General features: G+C 42.3%; 1 protein-coding gene across 4 annotated transcripts in view; it reads left to right on the top strand.

Moving 5' to 3' along the window:
* BLM (BLM RecQ like helicase) overlaps positions 1 to 18918 on the top strand; it is a 35997-nt gene that overhangs the window by 15169 nt on the left and 1910 nt on the right. For 3 of the 4 annotated variants that reach the window (XM_016217143.2, XM_016217140.2, XM_016217141.2), the window contains exons 12-20: positions 650 to 756; positions 1668 to 1828; positions 4536 to 4731; positions 5106 to 5296; positions 8554 to 8701; positions 13287 to 13486; positions 14152 to 14344; positions 15112 to 15234; positions 17215 to 17416. In XM_016217143.2, the coding sequence (XP_016072629.2) occupies positions 650 to 756; positions 1668 to 1828; positions 4536 to 4731; positions 5106 to 5296; positions 8554 to 8701; positions 13287 to 13486; positions 14152 to 14344; positions 15112 to 15234; positions 17215 to 17416 (1521 nt within the window). Of the gene's footprint in view, positions 1 to 649; positions 757 to 1667; positions 1829 to 4535; positions 4732 to 5105; positions 5297 to 8553; positions 8702 to 13286; positions 13487 to 14151; positions 14345 to 15111; positions 15235 to 17214; positions 17417 to 18086; positions 18162 to 18918 lie in introns of those variants that run through there. The other variant, XM_016217142.2, reaches the window with a different exon arrangement.

Genomic DNA, 18918 nt, shown 5'->3' with positions numbered 1-18918 from the left:
GTGTTTTGTATAAGTGAGAGGGATAGTTTTAAAGTGTTGTTTAACTGTAGTCTAAAGCGTTCTGTGACAGTCAGGGGTGAAGGAAGCGGTGTCAGAAAGTAAAAATAATCGTCTACCCAGCACCTCACTCAGTATATCTGAAACCAGAACATCTCAATAAAGGCCAGAATACTTCATTCCTGATGTTAAATCCTACCCTTAACAGAAATACCTAAAACACTTAGAAACATGAAACCCCACTAAGGGTTTCTGGTTCTTTAACTAAAGAAAGTTTCACCTACACCCGTACTAGACAGGTTTTTTTGTTTGGTGTCCTGGAGCTTTCTCCATTTGGAACAGTGCACGGTAATAAAGTTCAGGATAAGTCCAAAGTAGGGTTCATTTGTTTGTTTTTAGAAAGTGAGAGGGCAATTGTAAGAGGAAAAAATGGGGCAGGAGTAACCAGCAGGATGTCTTGACTGCTGGAGGTTAACTTTTAACCTAACTTCCACTTCTGTGTTGCATTATATACGCTGCCAGTGACAGTGTTCAGTTTAACACAACCTGATCATTAGATTTGCATTGTGGAAAATCAGCACTTAAGTTTTGAAGGTGGCTAAAACTTGATTTTCTCATAATAACAAAACTTTATGTTTGGAACTTCTTTTAGGTTTACCATGAGCTTTAACAGACATAATCTGAAATACTATGTGTTACCAAAAAAACCTAAAAAGGTGGCACTTGATTGTTTAGAATGGATCAGAAAGCATCACCCGCGTGAGTACAACCATGTGATGAATTATGTCTAGAAGTAATAAATAAATGTCTTTTTAGTACCACAATAGAATATATAAAATTGCATGCTAAACATTTCTCATTATGAGAGCACTGACTTGCTATTTATAAAGCAGAATACTGTCTCAGTTCTGAATATTGTAAAATCTCATTTGGTTTGATAACAATAAACCCTAACAAAAAATATTAAATACTCCCTCCTACATTCCTATAATTTGTGGTTTCAATGTCTTTCCTCTGGCTTCTATCAATGTATGAATTTAATTACACAGGTCTTTGTTGTAGTGTGTTCTCCCAAGTGTGTCTGCCATTAAATTATAATAGTAAAAATGAGATTCATGGTAGTTTTCCATGTAACCCACTTTCCATGGAGAATTTTTTTGTTCTTGTTAAATACCTTTTATTTATAATTACATTATATATTATTTCAAAATTTCCTGTCTTCATTAGTCCCCTAATTTTGGCCATTAAATTTTTTCTAATTTTTAAAATTCAAATAAAACTTTTCGCATAAGTCCTTGTGCCACTTTATTTTCTAGGTTAGTTTTCCAGAAGGAAACTGAATCAAAGGGTAGAAGCATTTCTGCGGCCTTGATACATATCGCCGTACGCTTTGTACACGTTTGTGTAAGGGCGCCTTCCCATGTTTTAGCCAGTGTGAAATAGAGCCCCGGGTTTGTCCAGGTCCACCTCAAGGGCCGTTTGGAGGGACAGGGTTAAAGGTCAGATCTTGTCATTTTCAGTGCACACGAGTTCCTTGCTTGTGCTACTCTACCTACGTGATCTTCCTCTACTGTAAGAAAACTATGGAGGTCTATTGTGTTTCATATATTTCAGAAGACATAATGTAAATTGTGTTGTTACTTATGTTACAAGTCCTTGTTTCTTGGCAGATGATTCAGGGATAATTTACTGCCTCTCCAGGCGAGAATGTGACAGAATGGCTGACACTTTACAGAAGGATGGGCTCCCTGCACTCGCTTACCACGCCGGCCTCAGTGATTCCGCCAGAGATGAAGTGCAACACAAGTGGATCAACCAGGATGGCTGTCAGGTGACATTTTTAAGATACATAAATAATTTTTATAGTATATAGACAAACTTGCACATGTAGAATGAAAATTGTCTTTACTGTAAGTAGTAAACATCAAAAGAAGACTGAAATTGAAAAACAGATTTTTTTTTTTTAAGACTTCTAAAGTGGCTTTTTCCTTCTTAAGTCAAAAATTTTTTTAATTGAAGATATAATTCACAGACCAAAAAATTCACCCTTTCAAAGTTTACAAGTCGGGGTTTTAGTGTAGTCACAAGGTTATGCAACCACTAATTCTAGAACATTTCATCATCTTAAAGAAACCCATATCCATTAGCAGTCACTCCACTCCCCAAACCCTCCATTTCCTGGCCGACCATTAATCTGCTAGCTGCTCCTAATCTGTCTGTAGATTTTCCTTTTCCGGACATTTCATATACATGCAGTCATACAGTATGTGTTCTTTTGTGACTCATTTCTTTTACTTATCATAATGTTTTCTTTATATATATATATATATATATATATATTTATGTATGTATGTTTTTATTGATTTCAGAGAGGGGAAGGGAGCAGGAGAGAGAGATAGAAACATCAAGAGCCTCATATCTGAAATGTGAGCGTGGAGTTGATCTCAGCGTTATCTTTAATAGTAAACACCCTAATAGCTATTTACCTCTCAATAGCCTGAGTGTCCTGAGAGAATGATTGGGCACATTGTGGTCCTATATCCCTGCCATTACAAATGCTTTATGAAGGCCCTGGCCAGTCTGGCTTAGCGGTGAGAGCGTCGGCTTGTGGACTGGAGGGTCCCGGGTTTGATTCCAGCCAGGAGTAGATACCTGGGTTGCAGGCTCGGTCCTTGGACCCAGTCCGGGCGCGTGCGGGAGACAACTGAACGGTGTGCCTCTCTCACATCAATGTTTCTCTCTCCCCCTCCCACTCTCTGAAAAGCAATGGAAAAAATATCCTCCCTCAAGTGAGGATTTTAAAAATGATAATAATTTTTTAAAAAAGAAAAAAGTGATTTATGAAGAATTTTTTCATGGTATGAAAATGTTCAGATGTTCAGGATGGAGAAAGGTAGTGAAAAGTAGAATTCAACATATAGTCTTACTGTTGTGTAATCTCACCTGTAAAAAAGAAAACTGAACAGAAAAATAGACAAAGAAAAAAACTGATTTTTTTCAACTCTTAAAAATCTTTATATATAGTATAAAAATTCCACAATATACATGCATATGTATACAATATATGTATAAAACACTTTGATCGAAAATATGGTTTTAAAAAAATTGGTTAAAAACTTTTTTTTTTTTAATCTAATTGTTTTCTGCTCTGAGTTGCGCTGACCCTTGGTCAGGGTATAACAACATAACCAAATGCACGGCCTCGGCCTTGTTAGGTGTGCGGTGGTTTTTCTTCACAAAGAAATGATTGTAGCCTGAAGTTTTAAAAGTAGTACAGAAATAAAGAAGGAAGTAACAGCTGAACAAAGCCCGTTTTCTGAGGTAAGGGCTTTCAGAAAGAGTTGGCGTCACTGGTGGCCTTGGTGGCCTCTAGTCATGTACCCACCCCACCTAGGGCTTCTTGGAACGCTGTGGGCTGGGACATATTGCTCCGGAGTCTCTCTACCTGCTCTCCACCACTAGGGGCTACCGTAGACTTTCTCTTTCCAAGGAGATTTGTCTTTGATGAAAGAAAGTGCCATAAATTTAGGTGGATGACTAACCTAGACTGCAGGCTGTTGCCTCCTGCAGCGTTGATAAACGTACCCATTTGCTGTCTACGTGCTCCTTAGCACGTACTCACAGTTATGGAGATTGTGTCATTAGCCTCAGTCTGGCTGCCAGATAGTTCAGTTGCTTTTGAAATACCATTTTTGCAGTAGCAACTTAGTTTTTTTAAGTGCTAAAAAAAGACTTGCAGCTTTATTTGTATAATGTAATTTTTCCTGGAGATATAATATTTATCTCTGGGTTACATAGGTCCTAAATTTGCAACTGACAGGGATATTCTTGAAAATGATTTTTTACTAAAAACTGATTTATCAAACTCCTAAAATTTAACTATCACCTTGCTTCAACTAAGTAATTTGTATAGGCTAAGAACAAGGGACTCCAATCTTTTTTTTTCTAGTGTAAGCAACTCTCACACTTTTACCCACATGAGTTCCGATAAAAACTTCATTTTGACTTTGAAATTCAGCTGCTGTCACTGGGAGAGTGGATGGTATGCAATGAAACAGGTGAGAATGTCATTGTTTCTGAATCATTGGAAAAGCTGGTATTAGTGACCTCTGAAAGCTCCAGCACTGGGATACCCGAGCTCCTGAGCAACACGTTTCTGATCACTGGCCCGGATGCCCTGGCAGTGTGAGCAGCACCCCTCATACCACCTCATCAAAAACATAAGAGAACAAACAGTGACAGCACATTGAGAGCTGATCGCTATTGATTCTGTCTCCCTCACCTGATGATACCAAGTTACACATAAAGTGACTGCCACACAGAGCTTCTCTTGACCTTGGGTCTTAATTAGACTGCAAATTGCCAGTATGGAAATCTCGTATTAGTCGTGCTAAATAATGGGACCAAGTTAAGATATTAGATTGTTGTATAGAGTACATTTTAAAGCAACATAGAAGATAAAGCTTTTAGGAACATGTGTTATTAAAATGACTCTTTTAATGCATTATGAGTCTAACTGGCTTTTGCTCTTGCATCAGGTTATCTGTGCGACAATTGCATTTGGAATGGGGATTGACAAACCCGATGTGCGATTTGTGATCCACGCGTCCCTCCCTAAGTCCGTGGAGGGCTACTACCAGGAATCCGGCAGAGCTGGAAGAGATGGGGAAGTATCTCACTGCCTGCTTTTCTATACCTACTATGATGTGACCAGACTGAAGAGACTCATACTGAGTAAGTCCTCTCCAGGCTCATGATAGTGGCAGCCTACTGCTATTGTGGTACTTTGGGTCCAGTTACTGAAAAATAGAGGTGCTTATATACATATGGAAGTTTTTAATATCATACAAATCTTCATCGTCAGGAATGAAGGTTTGCAAAATTTCAGCTACTCCTGACAATCTACATTTATACCTATAAAACTAATATCTTAAAGGGTGAGCATAAATATTCAGTTAATTATACAGAATCATGTCATGTTAATATATAATGCTATTAGTAATTATTTCACTTAATATTTAAAGTTATATGAATCTATTCTAAATATTTCTATGCTATTTTATGTTTCTACTCTAATAAGTACGTTTTGCCATGTTCATTTCTTTTAGTGGAAAAAGATGGAAACCGTCATACAAGAGAGACTCACTTCAATAATCTGTACAGTATGGTACATTATTGTGAAAATATAGCAGAATGCAGGCGAACACAGCTTTTGGCTTACTTTGGTGAAATTGGATTTAATCCTGATTTTTGTAAGAAACATCCAGATGTTTCTTGTGATAATTGCTGTAATACAAAGGTAAAATAAGAAAAAAAAAGTTTTCTTTATTTAGAAAAGTTAGATGAAAGATGGATTTGAGAATTAGTTTTCCCATCTTCTCAAGCTAAGCCTTCTCAGTCAATGAACCTTTCCTCACTACAGAAAAAAGACAAGTTAGATGAAAACAGTGGCCCCTAAGGAATTAAGGTAAAGATTGCAAAATGCTGAGGTTATGTGCATACACTAATAATTATGGGATAATTTAGAAATATCATTAATCTGTAAATATACAGGAAGTCCAACATGAGCAGATAGAATATTTTCAGCTCAGCTCTAATCTATACTAAAGATCTCATCCTCAAGAGAGTTGTAATAACTGGAGTACAGTGTGTTTGAATTTAGATCAATTAGATTCTTCTATAAATTGTTTTTTTTAAAACTGTGACGGATAATAGCAAAAACTTCTGGACGAGTTTGCTGTCATCTGTCCTAAAGATGACGTGGAGTGGAGTTGTTGAATTAAATCATTGGGTACTTCATTAAACCCATTATGGTAACGCTGTGTTTTAGTGTCCACTCTGCAGCTTACAGAGCATTTACGCATTTGATGATACTCTCTTAAATGTCTCTGTCAGGTGCTAGGGACTTACAAATGAACGTGGTGGGGCCAGTTCCGACTGGAGGGGAGACAGCCCTAGGTGTGGTCAGCGCGGTTAGGAAGATACGCAGCACTAGCCGGAACAGAGCCGGACTTAGTCTCTCTTGAGGGTGCAATCTGTGGATTCATGGCCATCTCCACCCACCGCACCCAACTCTGTAGATATTGCTAATCAGTTCACTCATTCGACAAATATTTATTGAGTGTCTGCTCTGTGACAGGCACTGTTGTGGCAGTTTGGGATACATCACTGAACAAAATATAAAGATCCCTGCCCTTGAAGATCTATTCGAGCAGAGGGGGGCTGAGTGCAAACAATACCCATAGTAAGCACATGTTAAGGAGTAAGAACTGTGGTGAAAAGCACGGCAGTGTAAGGAGTCGGGACTAATGGATGGGGTGCAGGGTGCAGCGTTAGGTAAGGTGGCCTGGGGAAGTTTTATTGCCAAGATGACATCTGAGCAAAACCTTGAAGAAGGGAGTTAGTGGAGCAGCTCTCTTGATATGGGCATTCCTGGCCGAAGCCAAGAACAACAGCCCTAAGGGCAGGGCATGCTTGTGTGTTTGAGGGAGCAGGGGAGCCCGTGTGGTGAGCGGGACTGGGAGTTAGCTGGGGAAGGGGTCCTGGCAGGCCAGGGCAGTAGCTGGAGGGCTAACTCAAAGAATGGAGTGACCCTCGGCTGAGATGTGTGGGTGGCTGTCTGGCAGGGAAATCTGGAGTTCAGTTTGGGGCGTGTTGAGTTAGATATGTCCATTAGATCCAGAAATTCTGAGAAGAGGCTGGTGATGCATCTACATTTGGAAGTGTTTAGCTTATAGAGGTTATTTAAAGCCATGAGAGCAGGTGAAGTCTTCAGGAGTATAAGCTTAGAAGAGAAGAAAACCAAAGATCGACCCCCTCGGGACTTTAAGAGATTGAGGAGAAGAGGAAGCAGTAGGAACAGAGATCAGGGAAGAACTAGCGAGATAAGAGGAAAACCAAAGGAACAGTATTTCAGGGAGGAGGGGCTGCTAAGTAGTGAGATGCTGCTGCTAAGCCAAGTTCAGTCAGGACTGAGAATTCACCACTGGATTGGCACCGCAGGAAGCACGGAGACAGGGAATATATAGACCTCTTTCAAGTTTCCTTCAAGGATGAACAGAGAAATGAAACAGTAGCCGGCAGGGGAAATAGATTCAAGAAAAGACGGGAGAAATAAACATCTGTGCGCAGATAGGAACACACCTCCAGAAGGTGGCTGTTCGGTGTGGAAGGAGGGGAGAGTTGCAGAAGCGATGTTCTTGAGTGGGCAGAGGGGTCGGGACCTAGTGTATAAGGAGAGAGGTTGGCTGAGACAGGAGCTTGGGTAGTTCATCTATGATAACAGGCGAGATGAGAAAATGTGGGGCAGGTGCTGGCGGTAGATGTGGTGGAGGAAGTTGGTGAAATCTCTCCTGATTGCTTCCGTTTTCTCAATAGGAAGACGGTCATCTGCTGACTAGCTAAGAGAAGGGACTGAACAGAGGGGAGAAAGTAAATAGTCATCTAGCACAGAGAGCAGCAGACTTTATCTTTCAAGTCCAGAGAGCAAATATTTTAAGCTTTTGGGCCTTAGAATTCCAGCCTCTGTCACGACTACTACTCCACTCTGCTGCTTTAGCCCCAGAGCAGACATAAGCAATCAATGCATCGATTGTCCATGGCTGTGTTCCAACAAAATTTGATTTACACAATCCAGGTGTGTAGCATGTGGGCCATGGTTTGCTGACTTCCAAGAGAAAGGGGGTGATGGACTGAGGATGTATGGAGATTACCAGGCCACATTAAGAGTCCACTTGAGGTTTGTGGCCACGTATTGAAACAGCAAACAGTCATTGTGGTTGTGTGTGTCTCCAGCCAGTTTAGCTGCAAAAGTGCAGACATAGATGGTGGAAAACAACACCTAATGTGTTCTGTCAGGCAGCCTGATGCAGTGGCCTAGGGCAGGGGATTGAAGGTGTAGGAAAGGTAGTGTTATAGTGTCTGGAATTCAAGCTGAGTTAGGCCAACATCTGAGGATGGGAGTTGCTGAAGTCAGAATTCTAGATGGTATGAGTTGAAAAGGTAGAAGGTGGTGGTCAGAGGATGAAGGGTGACTGTTACTAGTTTGGCAAAAGAAGTAGGTGTGACCATGGGAGCGAGTCGCTGACGTGTATGGACAGGATCACTGGAGCAGAGGAGAGAAGATGCTGAAGACCGAGGCGTGGGAGGGTCATCTCTGTACTAAGTCACCAAGAAGCAAGGCAGGAATGATGGGGAGAGAGACAGGGCCCTCTTTTCTGATGGTCCTAGGTAGAGCCTCAGAGTCACGACCAGAAACCCACAGGTCTTCAGGTTGCGAAATGTGGCAGATGAACAGGAGATATTAGAAAGATAGACTGCTGTCGGGTGACTGAAAGACAAGATGTATGTCTGTGAAACATAATAAAATAGATACAGGACAGTGTTCATTGTTCTAGCCACGAGGTTAATAGAAGAGCTTAGGAAAGAATAACTTTTGAAACTCCCCTGGTTTTGGGTCTGGAAACAGTTGATCATGACACTACTAGTTAGTAAACCCTAGCAATCTAGGCATCAGTATCTCAGTTACCACAGAAGGTAACCTCTTTTTATCCCTAGGATTATAAGACACGAGATGTGACTGACGACGTAAAAAACATTGTAAGATTTGTTCAAGAACATAGTTGGTCACAAGGAATGGGAAACACAAAGCATGCAGGCCCTTGTGGGAGATTTACAATGAACATGCTGGTCGACATTTTCTTGGGTAAGTCATCTCCTTTATTAGTTTACATTATATCAGTTGAAATGGAACATCTAAAAAATTCTCTTATCTATTTTCTTATAGATGTGAAGGGTTTCAGAATAACACCTTTTTTGACTAACGAAAGTCAGTTTTTACGAATTAAGCCAATTTTTAAATTTCTTTTAGAAAGAAACCACTTTATGTGTTTTGTTTTGTTTCATTGATTTTTAGAAAGAGGACAGGAAAGGGAGAGAGAGAAACATCGCTCTCTGCCTCCCACACGCAGCCTGACCAGGATCAAGCCCAAAACCTGGGCATGTGCCCTGACTGGGAATCGAACCAGCAGCCTTTCAGTGCGCGGGTGGACGCTCAACTAACAGCCACACCAGCCAGGGATCTGCCAATTATTTTTATACAGTTTATATGTCACTAAGATGAGGAGTTCTCACATACAAAAAAGAAAGTAATAAAACTTACACAGTTTAGTCTGAGTGGAATATAAGTTGCCTAGAGAATTACCTGTGGGCTGACTTTCAGTTCAAGAGGTCAGCCTGAGCATAAGTATCTGTCTTCTTTTTTTGCCTGATGCCATGTTAAAATAATAGTAAGGAAATGACACGAGGAATTAAGTCTATAGCGGCATAGAGAGCCGGAGGGAAACCACATCAGGTTGAGGAACTGGATGGAAGCCTGTTGACAGATGGAATGAAGCACAGTAAACCATGACGCAGAATAAATGTGGGAGACAGTAAAAGCAGAGGAGGGCTATCAACCAGGCAAACCCCTTATCAGTAGGCCTCAGGCTTGAAGTCTAGAGGCCCAGGGAGTGGGAGTGAAAGCTGGGGAGCCCAAAATAGGAGGGGGCAGTTAAAAGAGCCTGCCCACCAAATAATTGCATTGAATATCAGCCTGGCATTGATTCTGAAACAAAAATAAACTGCCTGAGGACTAGAAAGGCAGCTGAGTCAGGGGAACCTAGGGGGCACCCAGCCCACCTAAAGTCTGATCCTACCTACGCACTGTAAGGCAAACCTGGTAACTGGATATCCCCATTCAGGGGAGGAATTTGAGGGGACATAGACTAGATGTAAACTAACAGGAGATCCACCCAAGTAGGTTAACTTGGTCCCTGAAGGTTAGATAAAAATGGGCAATCGAGAGGAAGACCGAGGAAATGCAGTGTTCGACCCTGGGGGTAGAGGGCACTTAGAAAATAGGCGGTAGCCTTGGGAGAGGGGAGAGGAAACTTCATCAGTGTCTTCACAGAGACTTCAGTAGAAATGGGACGTTTTGGAAAAGAAACGAATGAGAGCTATAAATGTGGAAAGGCTGGAAGAGAAAGTCTAGGAAATCTCCTGAGACCCAGGCAGAAATATGTGGAAAAATGAGAATAAATATAACGATCAATTCTTAGGAAATGTGAAATCTCACAAATAACATTTTTAAGATAGAAAGTAGAGGGAATCACCAAACCAGTGATATAAGAAAATTTCCCAGAGGGGAAGCAAAAAAGGCCTTCAGATTAAAATGCCCACTGAATGCCAGGACAGAGGCTTTATGAGGTGAGGTATAAGGAAAAAAAGAAAAGAAAAAACCCCTAAAAACAAAAACGGAAGAAAGAGAGACAGAAAGAAAGAAAAAAGAAAAAAAGAGATATTACGGAGGGGAAACTGTCAGTATTAAGGGCCTGCAAATTATCCATAGACAGATTTAATCATGTATTACGGGAGTTCAGAGGAAAAGATACCTCAAAGGGTCAGCTAGACTTCGGGGCGTAAACACCATCTTAACAAGGGAAGGGCGGGCAGAAAGGACACTCATGGGAAAACAAATGTTGTTTTGAAGATAAATGGGCCCTTAGGAGAATAGATGGCAGGGAGATATGATCATTTTTGTGACGCTGTCTATTTAGATGTGACGTGAATAATCTGATGATAAGAGTCAGTCATCCCTGGTTGCTCCCAGGGAGGGGATTTAGAACACTTGGTTGAGTTCTTCTGGGGGTCTGTGCTTGAGATTTTGGGAATTCAAATGCCTTTTGCTCAATAATTTTTATGTCACAGTGGCATATTCTGGACCTCTTCACTGATGGTCCTGAAAGCTTTGGAAAGTAAAAACAGAAACCAGAACCAAACTGGCATCAGATTAATATCAGCAACTCTGGAGACTAGAAGGCAAAGAAAGTGAGTGCACATCCTATGATACCATACACAAAGGGCCTGCCGAGGGGTCCAGTGAGGAGAAATCCCAGAAACACGGCCATGCAGCAGGTCCAATAGCAGTTTGTGCTGATGATAACAAAGTCAAGAAAAATCAGTCACAAGCGATATAGAGAAAGAATAAGAAATGAAATCGTTTCATGATGGTGAAGTACAAAAATGTTACTTTTCAACAAAAAAGTGAGAAAGGCGCTTAGCAACTCTGGGGGAAAGATTATACTGGAGGGAGGGCCAAGGTCAGATGTAAAACAAAGGAAATTGTTACAAGATTTTGAGTAATTGATAAAATCTACCAAAAAAAAAAAAAAATCCGTTTGTCTGGATGCAGTAAACATCCTCCTCGGGGTTACACAAGAGTCAACATTCCAGGGAAACTTGTCAACACTGTAGATTAGCTACAGCAGTTGGAGTCAACATATAGACTTAAGCATGGTTAGAGAGCAGCACAGGATGTAGGTGTTAATCTTGGTGATATAAAAACAAATACAGTAAATAAGAATAAAAGAAGGGAGTACACAGAAGGCTTGAGAGGCTAGTGTTTTACATGGAGGGGAGGAAGAGTGGTCAGAAGTTCTAGCGAAAGTTACAGAAATATCGAATAGATGAACCAGTATTATAGAAAAATTTGAGCCAGAGTAGAGTGATGGGGGTGGTATACATGAGATAAAGCCTTGTCTTTCATAGTCGGGGGTCAGTAGGTAAATGTCAGGTGGTGACTGGCTAGAGGGACGACAGCGGGGGTGAGGGTTCGTTGCGGAGGTGAACCACAAGAGCTGAAAACAAAAGCTGTTTAAAAAGTGATTGTCTTGGAGAAGGGAAGTGAGGCTGGGGAGGGAAAGGGTGGGACGGGAACGTTGCTTTTAATTATAAACCCTTCTGTACTGTAGTCAATTTTTTCCCATGTATTACATTAATTAAATATATAAAGCAATTAAGAGGTTCATTCACTTTTTTTTTTTTTTTAATTGATAGCCTGGATTGGAGTAGGAAGGTGGTTTGCTCAGTGTCCCAGCTCTTTCCTCTGGGTCTGCCCTTTCTGGATTCTGGCTCCTCCTAGTTTGGACCTTTCTCAGGGGGAGCATAGGATTTCAGATAAAATAATTTATTGTAAGAGTGATACACGGTCACTTAACATTGCAGTATGTACAAAACCAAAAAATACAAATAACTCCAGAAAAAACTGCTAGTGTTTGCTCACAGTCACATTGTTATCACATTGTACATATAATTTATATCATTTTTATATAGCAGTATGTAACTATTTTCTTAATTTTCTATTTTAAAGTAGTTTTTAATTTATATTTTGTCGTGTTGATGAAATGTATCTAAGTAGTTTGTTTTAGGATGTATTTTTCTATTATAAATAATGGTGTGTTCTGTAGCCTTTTAAAGTACACTTTCAGCTACATTTCTGATTGCACATTTCACTTAGATTCCTAAAGAGATTACTAAATCAAACATATTTCTGACATTCTTCAGTCTCTCATTAGCTCTTTTATGTTTTTAAGAAAAGTATTTGTTTCATCCAGCATGAGGGTTGGTCCACATCACCCAGCTCACCATGACCAGAGCAGTTGTCCTGATCCCAGGTGACATTTCAGTAGATCAGTTACAGATCATTCAGTGTGTGTGGCCAGAATCATCCTGAAATTTATAATAATGTAATTATTTGAAACTCTTAAAATAGAGCTATAACTTGACAGAGTAACTGTTAATTCTGATCATAATCAGTGTCACAAGGCTTCCTGAGTAGATTGTTATCCTAAAATTATATTTATGATGAAGACATTAGTAATTACAGCAGCTGGATGTGAAACCAAAGATCCAGCCCAGGGTGGTGCCCTCAGCCAGCGGGGAAAGTAGGAGGCCTGCAGCGCTACGGATGGTGTGCTTTTGGTTTGAAACTTGCGTGGGCTTAATTCGGGAGGGTGACGGCAAGTATGGACTTAAAACTTGGATTGTGAATGAGTCGTGATTTCAATACAGGACCAAACATTTTTTCTAACTAGGTCAATAATGCAGGCAACCTAATGGAGCACAGTGATAGGAAGCTATAAAAGTTTACAAAAACTCTGACTTTGATTTCTTTGCTCTAATGTAATTTTATAAGCTGTAAATGCAACATCCTGAATGATAAACGTAATTTTGCCGCTGTTTCTGGTCAACATGTTATAAAAAGATGAGGGAAAGTATGCACAGCTGTAGACATTTTAGAGATCCCCTCGAATAGTCTCATTTTATGGGAGTGGGTGGGTGTCTGTGCTGTGGGTTTTCCTGATTTACTCCGTTTATCCAGACCTGCCCGTAATTGACCTTTTCAAGTCTCTTCTATTAAGAGGGTTACGATGTACCTGCATTTACTAGTCCAACTTTTACCTTCTCACCAGGGACTAAGAGTGCAAAGGTTCAGTCGGGGATATTTGGAAAGGGGTCCGCGTATTCACGACACAACGCTGAAAGGCTTTTTAAAAAGTTGATACTTGACAAGATCTTGGATGAAGACCTACTTATCAACGCCATTGACCAACCCATTGCCTATGTGACGCCTGGAAGTAAAGCCCAAGCTTTACTAAATGGGCATTTAAAGGTATGGTATTTAAAAGGTTTACTTCATTTTATTATTTCACAGTGAGTAGACAAAAACATTACCGCAAATTCAACTGTCTTTTTCAAAGCTTATGGATACAGAATTTATTTATACTGTCCTGTATGAACGTAATCTGTTCCTCTGAATTTGTAAGGAGATCTCAAAATGGAACCCAAGTAATGAAATATCTGTCAAAGTGAATTTAATGGGTTATCAGATCACTAAATTGTTACACGTTACTTAAACAAACATTTATCAAGAAGCAGCTCTGTGCCCGGCCGGGCGTGGCTCAGCGGTTGAGCATCGACCTAGGATCCAGGCGATTGGGGTTCGATTCCCGGTCAGGGCACATGCCCGGTTGTGGGCTTGATCAGTGACTCTCATCACTGATGTTTCTATCTCTCTCTCTCTCCCTCTCCTTTCCTCTCTCTGAAATCAATAAAGATATATTTGAAAAAAAAGAAGCAGCTGTGTGCTTGGCACTGGAGATAAAAATATGGGGAATGCACAGCCCATTCCCAGGGGGCTTACTGTCTACTTGGCGTAACAGAACTATCCCCCCAAAATGCAATGAAGCATTAAATAAAGCCCCTGTTTTGATACAAGTGTGATCTTATGATCTCTTTCTCTTTCTCTCTCTCTCTTTCTCACACACACACACAAAGGTAGACTTTATGGAAACGGAAAATTCCAGCCGTATAAAAAAACAAAAAGCCTTAGTGACGAAGGTATCTCAGAGAGAAGAGGTGGTTAAGAAATGCCTTGGAGAACTCACAGAAGTCTGCAAATCTCTGGGGAAAGTTTTTGGTGTCCATTACTTTAATATCTTTAACACTGCCACTCTCAAGAAGCTCGCAGGTAGGTGTGTCTGAGTCTTCTGTTACATGGCATAACAGCCTCCTTAACGCACCCGAATCCATCTCTTTTCATCTCCGCTGCTACATCCTAATTCGCTGCATCCTGACTTGCTTTTCCGTGGCTCCCACTGCGCTCCCAGTTTCCAATCTTTCCCTTATAATCCGTTTTCCATACAGCAGCCAGAGTGATCTTTAAAATGACAGGTTTGTCCAGCTACCAGACTGATGTGCCATCTGTGTGCAGAGGACTCAACAGCCTACTTGTTAAAGTCAGACTACCCGCTTCACCCCGCAGGCTGAAAGACTGCAGGAAGAACGGGTTTGGGGGCGGGGGGTGTAAGGGTTTGGGTACAGTCTTCCTGAGTAGGATATTTAACTCTGGAGTGCAGGGGAGAAGTCAGAGCTGGAAACGTGAGTGTGGGCGTCTCCTAAACAGCCTTGGTTGTGAGAACACAGCAAAGTCAGCTTAAACTCTGAGGCACAGCGCACAGGTCTCCCCTCCAGTTTCCCCCATGTCCTTACTCTGTCTCCCTCTCTGCCCTGACTTAATGTACCTTTGCTCTGGAATTGGATGATGGGCTCCTACCCTCTGGGCCTGTCTGCTGCCTCTTTTAGCACCACCTGCCTTGTAGAAAATTGGCCCATGTGCCTGGTGCTCAGCAGTTGGTTGGCACCGTTAACAAACGTGCTGAATGGGTGGATGAGCATGAGTTCAGTGTGTTTTCTATTGGTGGTAATTTAAATTCCTGATTTTATCTTCATGCACAGAATCTTTATCTTCTGATCCTGAGGTTTTGCTTCAAATTGATGGTGTCACTGAAGACAAACTGGAAAAGTACGGTGCAGAAGTAATTCCGATATTACAGAAATTCTCCGAGTGGGCGTTGCCAGGTTCAGTATACAGCCAGATGTGTGTTTTCTAAAAGCCTGTTTTAATGTTAATCGATGTGTCTCACTGGATTGGATTTCCGTGGTTTCCGGTGTCTTCGTGTCTCCTACACCTAGTCGCCCTAACGCTCACGTGGCCAGCGCAGTCCTCAGTGGTGTGCCAGGCACCACTTACAGGGCACCCGTGCTTAGTCCCTGGGGGTGCCATCTACTAACCTGCTAATAGGACCCAAGGAGGACCTTTGAGCCCAGAAGTTGCTGATTCTGTTCAGGCAAATACCTGAGGAATCCAGAACGCTGGGTGCAGCTCCCAGGATGCCGTGATCTCACTCTGTAGTCCTTGGCTGGCCACCAGCAACCTCTTTGTGTTTCAGTTTCCTTAACTGAGAAAGGAACATGTTATCTGAAAAGCATTTCTAAAGATAAAATGTAAGAGTGGAGTTTAAATATTTTGGGGAAATGGACATGGACTTGTCATGTTAGATAATCTCATTGTCGTTAGCCATTGAAAGAATTTCCAAGTGAGTGCATCACTAGCACATGTTCCCAAAGGTTACATCAGGCCTGTCACGAAGCACCTCTAATGACAAGCCTCCTCACTGAGCTACAGAAAGCGATGACTAAGAGACAAATGAGAAGAAAGGATGTCGGAGGTGGGACAAATGCAGGCGTCTGTGGCCTCCTCTCACATACCGTGCCATGGACACAACAGACAGGCCACGCTCAGTGTTTTTCCTGTTCTGTAAGGGATCTCGGTAAGGGTTTCTTGTCGAGACTCATGGAAATAGTAAGCAGGCTGAGAAATGAGCGAGCATGCATTTCAAGTTCTGTTTATAACCGTGTTTTATCCATTAACAAAATGCTTAAAAGTCAGGTTTTCATAAATTCCTCTGCATAGTCATTATTCCATTACAGGCCTTGGTCTGACAGCAGTGACAGTCTCGTAGGAACTTCATGTCTGTTTAGTACAGCACCTTGTTTGGAAGGGTTTTTCCCACATGAGACAGGGCTGAGCTCACAATGTGATGACGGTCACTGTCCCTATTGAGGGACAGGCACCATGCCAAGAGCTTCGTCTGTTTTGTATCACTCAGTTCTCACTACGCCCATTTTACAGGTGGGAATGAGTGAGGCCTTTTCATATCCCCAAAGTCCCACTCTGGGATGGCAGCGCTCTTTGTCCCGGCTCTGGTGCCTTTCTGTGTGAACCAGTGTTGGAGGGACAAGGCCCTTCCTGCCCCTCCTGCTGGGGAGCAGGGCAGCCGGAGGGTGAACCAAACCAGCCAGGAAATACCTTCTTTCAGGAAATACAGAGGGACCACTATTGACCTTTGGAGGTTTCATGTTCCCCTGTGTGGGGACACAAGTACCCGTGTAAGTCACCATCTTCTTTAAAGGTGCGCTTGCACACGACCCATTTCCTGCGCGGTGTGTGAACCGTTAGCAGCTGTTACGCAAAGAGGCGCTTTTGTCTGTGAAAAGTAAAGTATGGTTTGACACTCATTTGCTAAGTAACTGCTGTCCAAAAGTGAGGTGCAGAGCAGCATAGTTTATGTTTCTCTTACGTTGGGTTATTTTCTGGGCATGTGTAAAGTGATACATAAAATTATCTTGTATGTAGCACGTTATGCTTTTCAAGGAGCTGGACAGGATTAACTGTCCAAATAGTAACGGGCGTGGGTCACACACACAGTCTGAGCTAGACCTGAGGGCTCTGATTGAGAGTATTGCAGATTTTTTAGTGCATTGTGATACTCTTTCTTTAAAAAAACAAATTGCCATTGAGTACTTTGGGGCTTTGTGAAGTGAAAAAAAGAAAAAGAAATGTTCAGTTCTTGCGGGACTGTCAAATCCCTGTGGCAAGAATACACCAGGGAGGCAGGTGGGTGTCCGCTGAACGGGCCCGTGTTGTGTGTCTCCGTTAGACTAATGACACTGGGACCCGGAGGCATCACCGGTAAATGTGTGCACTGTCCATTTTAGCCGAGGACAGCTCCCCACGGGTGAGCCCGTCCAGCAGCAGAGGCGCTGGGAGAGACGGCTCTGAGGACTTTGGCGAGGAGACACCCATATCTTCTCACTACTTCGCAAATAAAACCAGAAATGAAAGAAAGAGGAAGAGGGTGCCAGCCTGCTCAAGGTCGAAAAGAAGAAAATCTGGTTTTGCTGATTTCAAGGCAAAAGCGTAAGTTCTGCGCCGTGTCCTGCGGTACAGGGTGTGAGGGACAAAACAGCGCAACCCCAGCCCCTGCGAAGCGGCTCCTGAAATGAGCGCGATTAAACACTGCCTCTCGGAAAGGGAGTGGAGATTAAGGTTTGATCCGACATTTGTTTCCCGCTCTTAAAATAATCTACTCCTGAGTCGATTATAAAATTTTCTAGTTTGCAAAAACTCCAATTTTGACCTTAACTTATAGAAAAAATTTTAAGAGACCTTTCCACTGAAAATAAATAAAGGTTTGTTTCCCCGTTGCTGTTAGGGTTCTGTCAGCACTGGCCCGACTGCTTTTATTACAGCAGAATCTGCCGGCCTCCACCTGGAGGCCCTGCACACTCCTGCCATTCATCCGTACCTGGGAAAGCCAACCTCCCAGTCTTTGTGGGGCGGCAGAGAAGAGGCCGAAGTAGGAAAACCAAAAGTTCAGGGCCAGGCGCTGGGGACCGCGTGGGTGGCTCTCACCTTCCCTTCCTGTGTGCACCTGCCCCCTAGGCTGGGACACGTCTGCTGTGGGCGCTGTCTGCACACCAAGGGGAACAGAGACAGCCTTGCTGGGTGCTGGGTGGTGATCTGGGCAGCTCGCATGTTTCTTCATAGCTGCACTGTTTCTGACGGCCCCTTTCCTGTCTTCTGCAAGGACTCCCTCTGTCCTCAGCATGTAGGTGAGGCCTGGCAGGGTCGTGACCATCCCATCAGTCTGGACGACTGCCCCCAGGTCACTGTACAGCACAGTGTCACAGAAATGCTTGCAGAAAAGGGAAACAAGTCCTTAGTAAATTTCTGAAAGCTGTTGTGTTTTTCTTTTGCAGTTTTTGTAATTCTTTTCCTCCTGAGTAATAAAAAAACAAAAAAATTGAGTTGGGGAAGAGGGGGGAAGGCAAATGTTACCAAATTGTCACTTTCTTGTTAAGTTCGTAAATAAACATCTTGTATGTGCTAATCCTTCTGCCAGGGTACAGAAATTAGAGGCATTAGTAAATGTTAGTTTAATTTTGTGGTTTTTAATGCGCAAGTGACCAGCAGATGTTCTTCAGTGGGGACATTTTATTTTCTTCATTTATTCCTCCGTTTTGGGAAATACTTATTTCCTCAGGAGCCCACACAGAGTAAGAGTCCTTAAAAGGCAGCTGGTCCAGCCCCCAGGGTTTATGATGAGGAAGCTGAGTACTCGCCTGGGGAAGGCTTCCACAAGGTCGTTCCAGCCTGGGCTCAGTTTCACAGGTAGCACTGGACACTGGCTCGCCTATGGCTGCCCAGAGCACTTTCATGTCTGCACGTAATCCATGGAGAGTCCTTAGAAATGATTATGATCTTCTCCTTTTTACTTGTTAGAACACAGCAAACCATATTTCCATGCCCATTGCCATTGGCTTCCCTTACTTAGTTTCACAACTTTTGTTTACAAGAGTGAAACACTGCCCTGTGGCCCAGAACCTGATCTAATAAGAGGTAGCAAAGCTCACACTTGC

Source organism: Miniopterus natalensis, chromosome 22 (genome assembly GCF_054644295.1).
Source record: "Miniopterus natalensis isolate mMinNat1 chromosome 22, mMinNat1.hap1, whole genome shotgun sequence".
Classification (NCBI taxonomy): domain Eukaryota; kingdom Metazoa; phylum Chordata; class Mammalia; order Chiroptera; family Miniopteridae; genus Miniopterus; species Miniopterus natalensis.
This window is presented reverse-complemented; position numbering and strand designations above follow the sequence as displayed.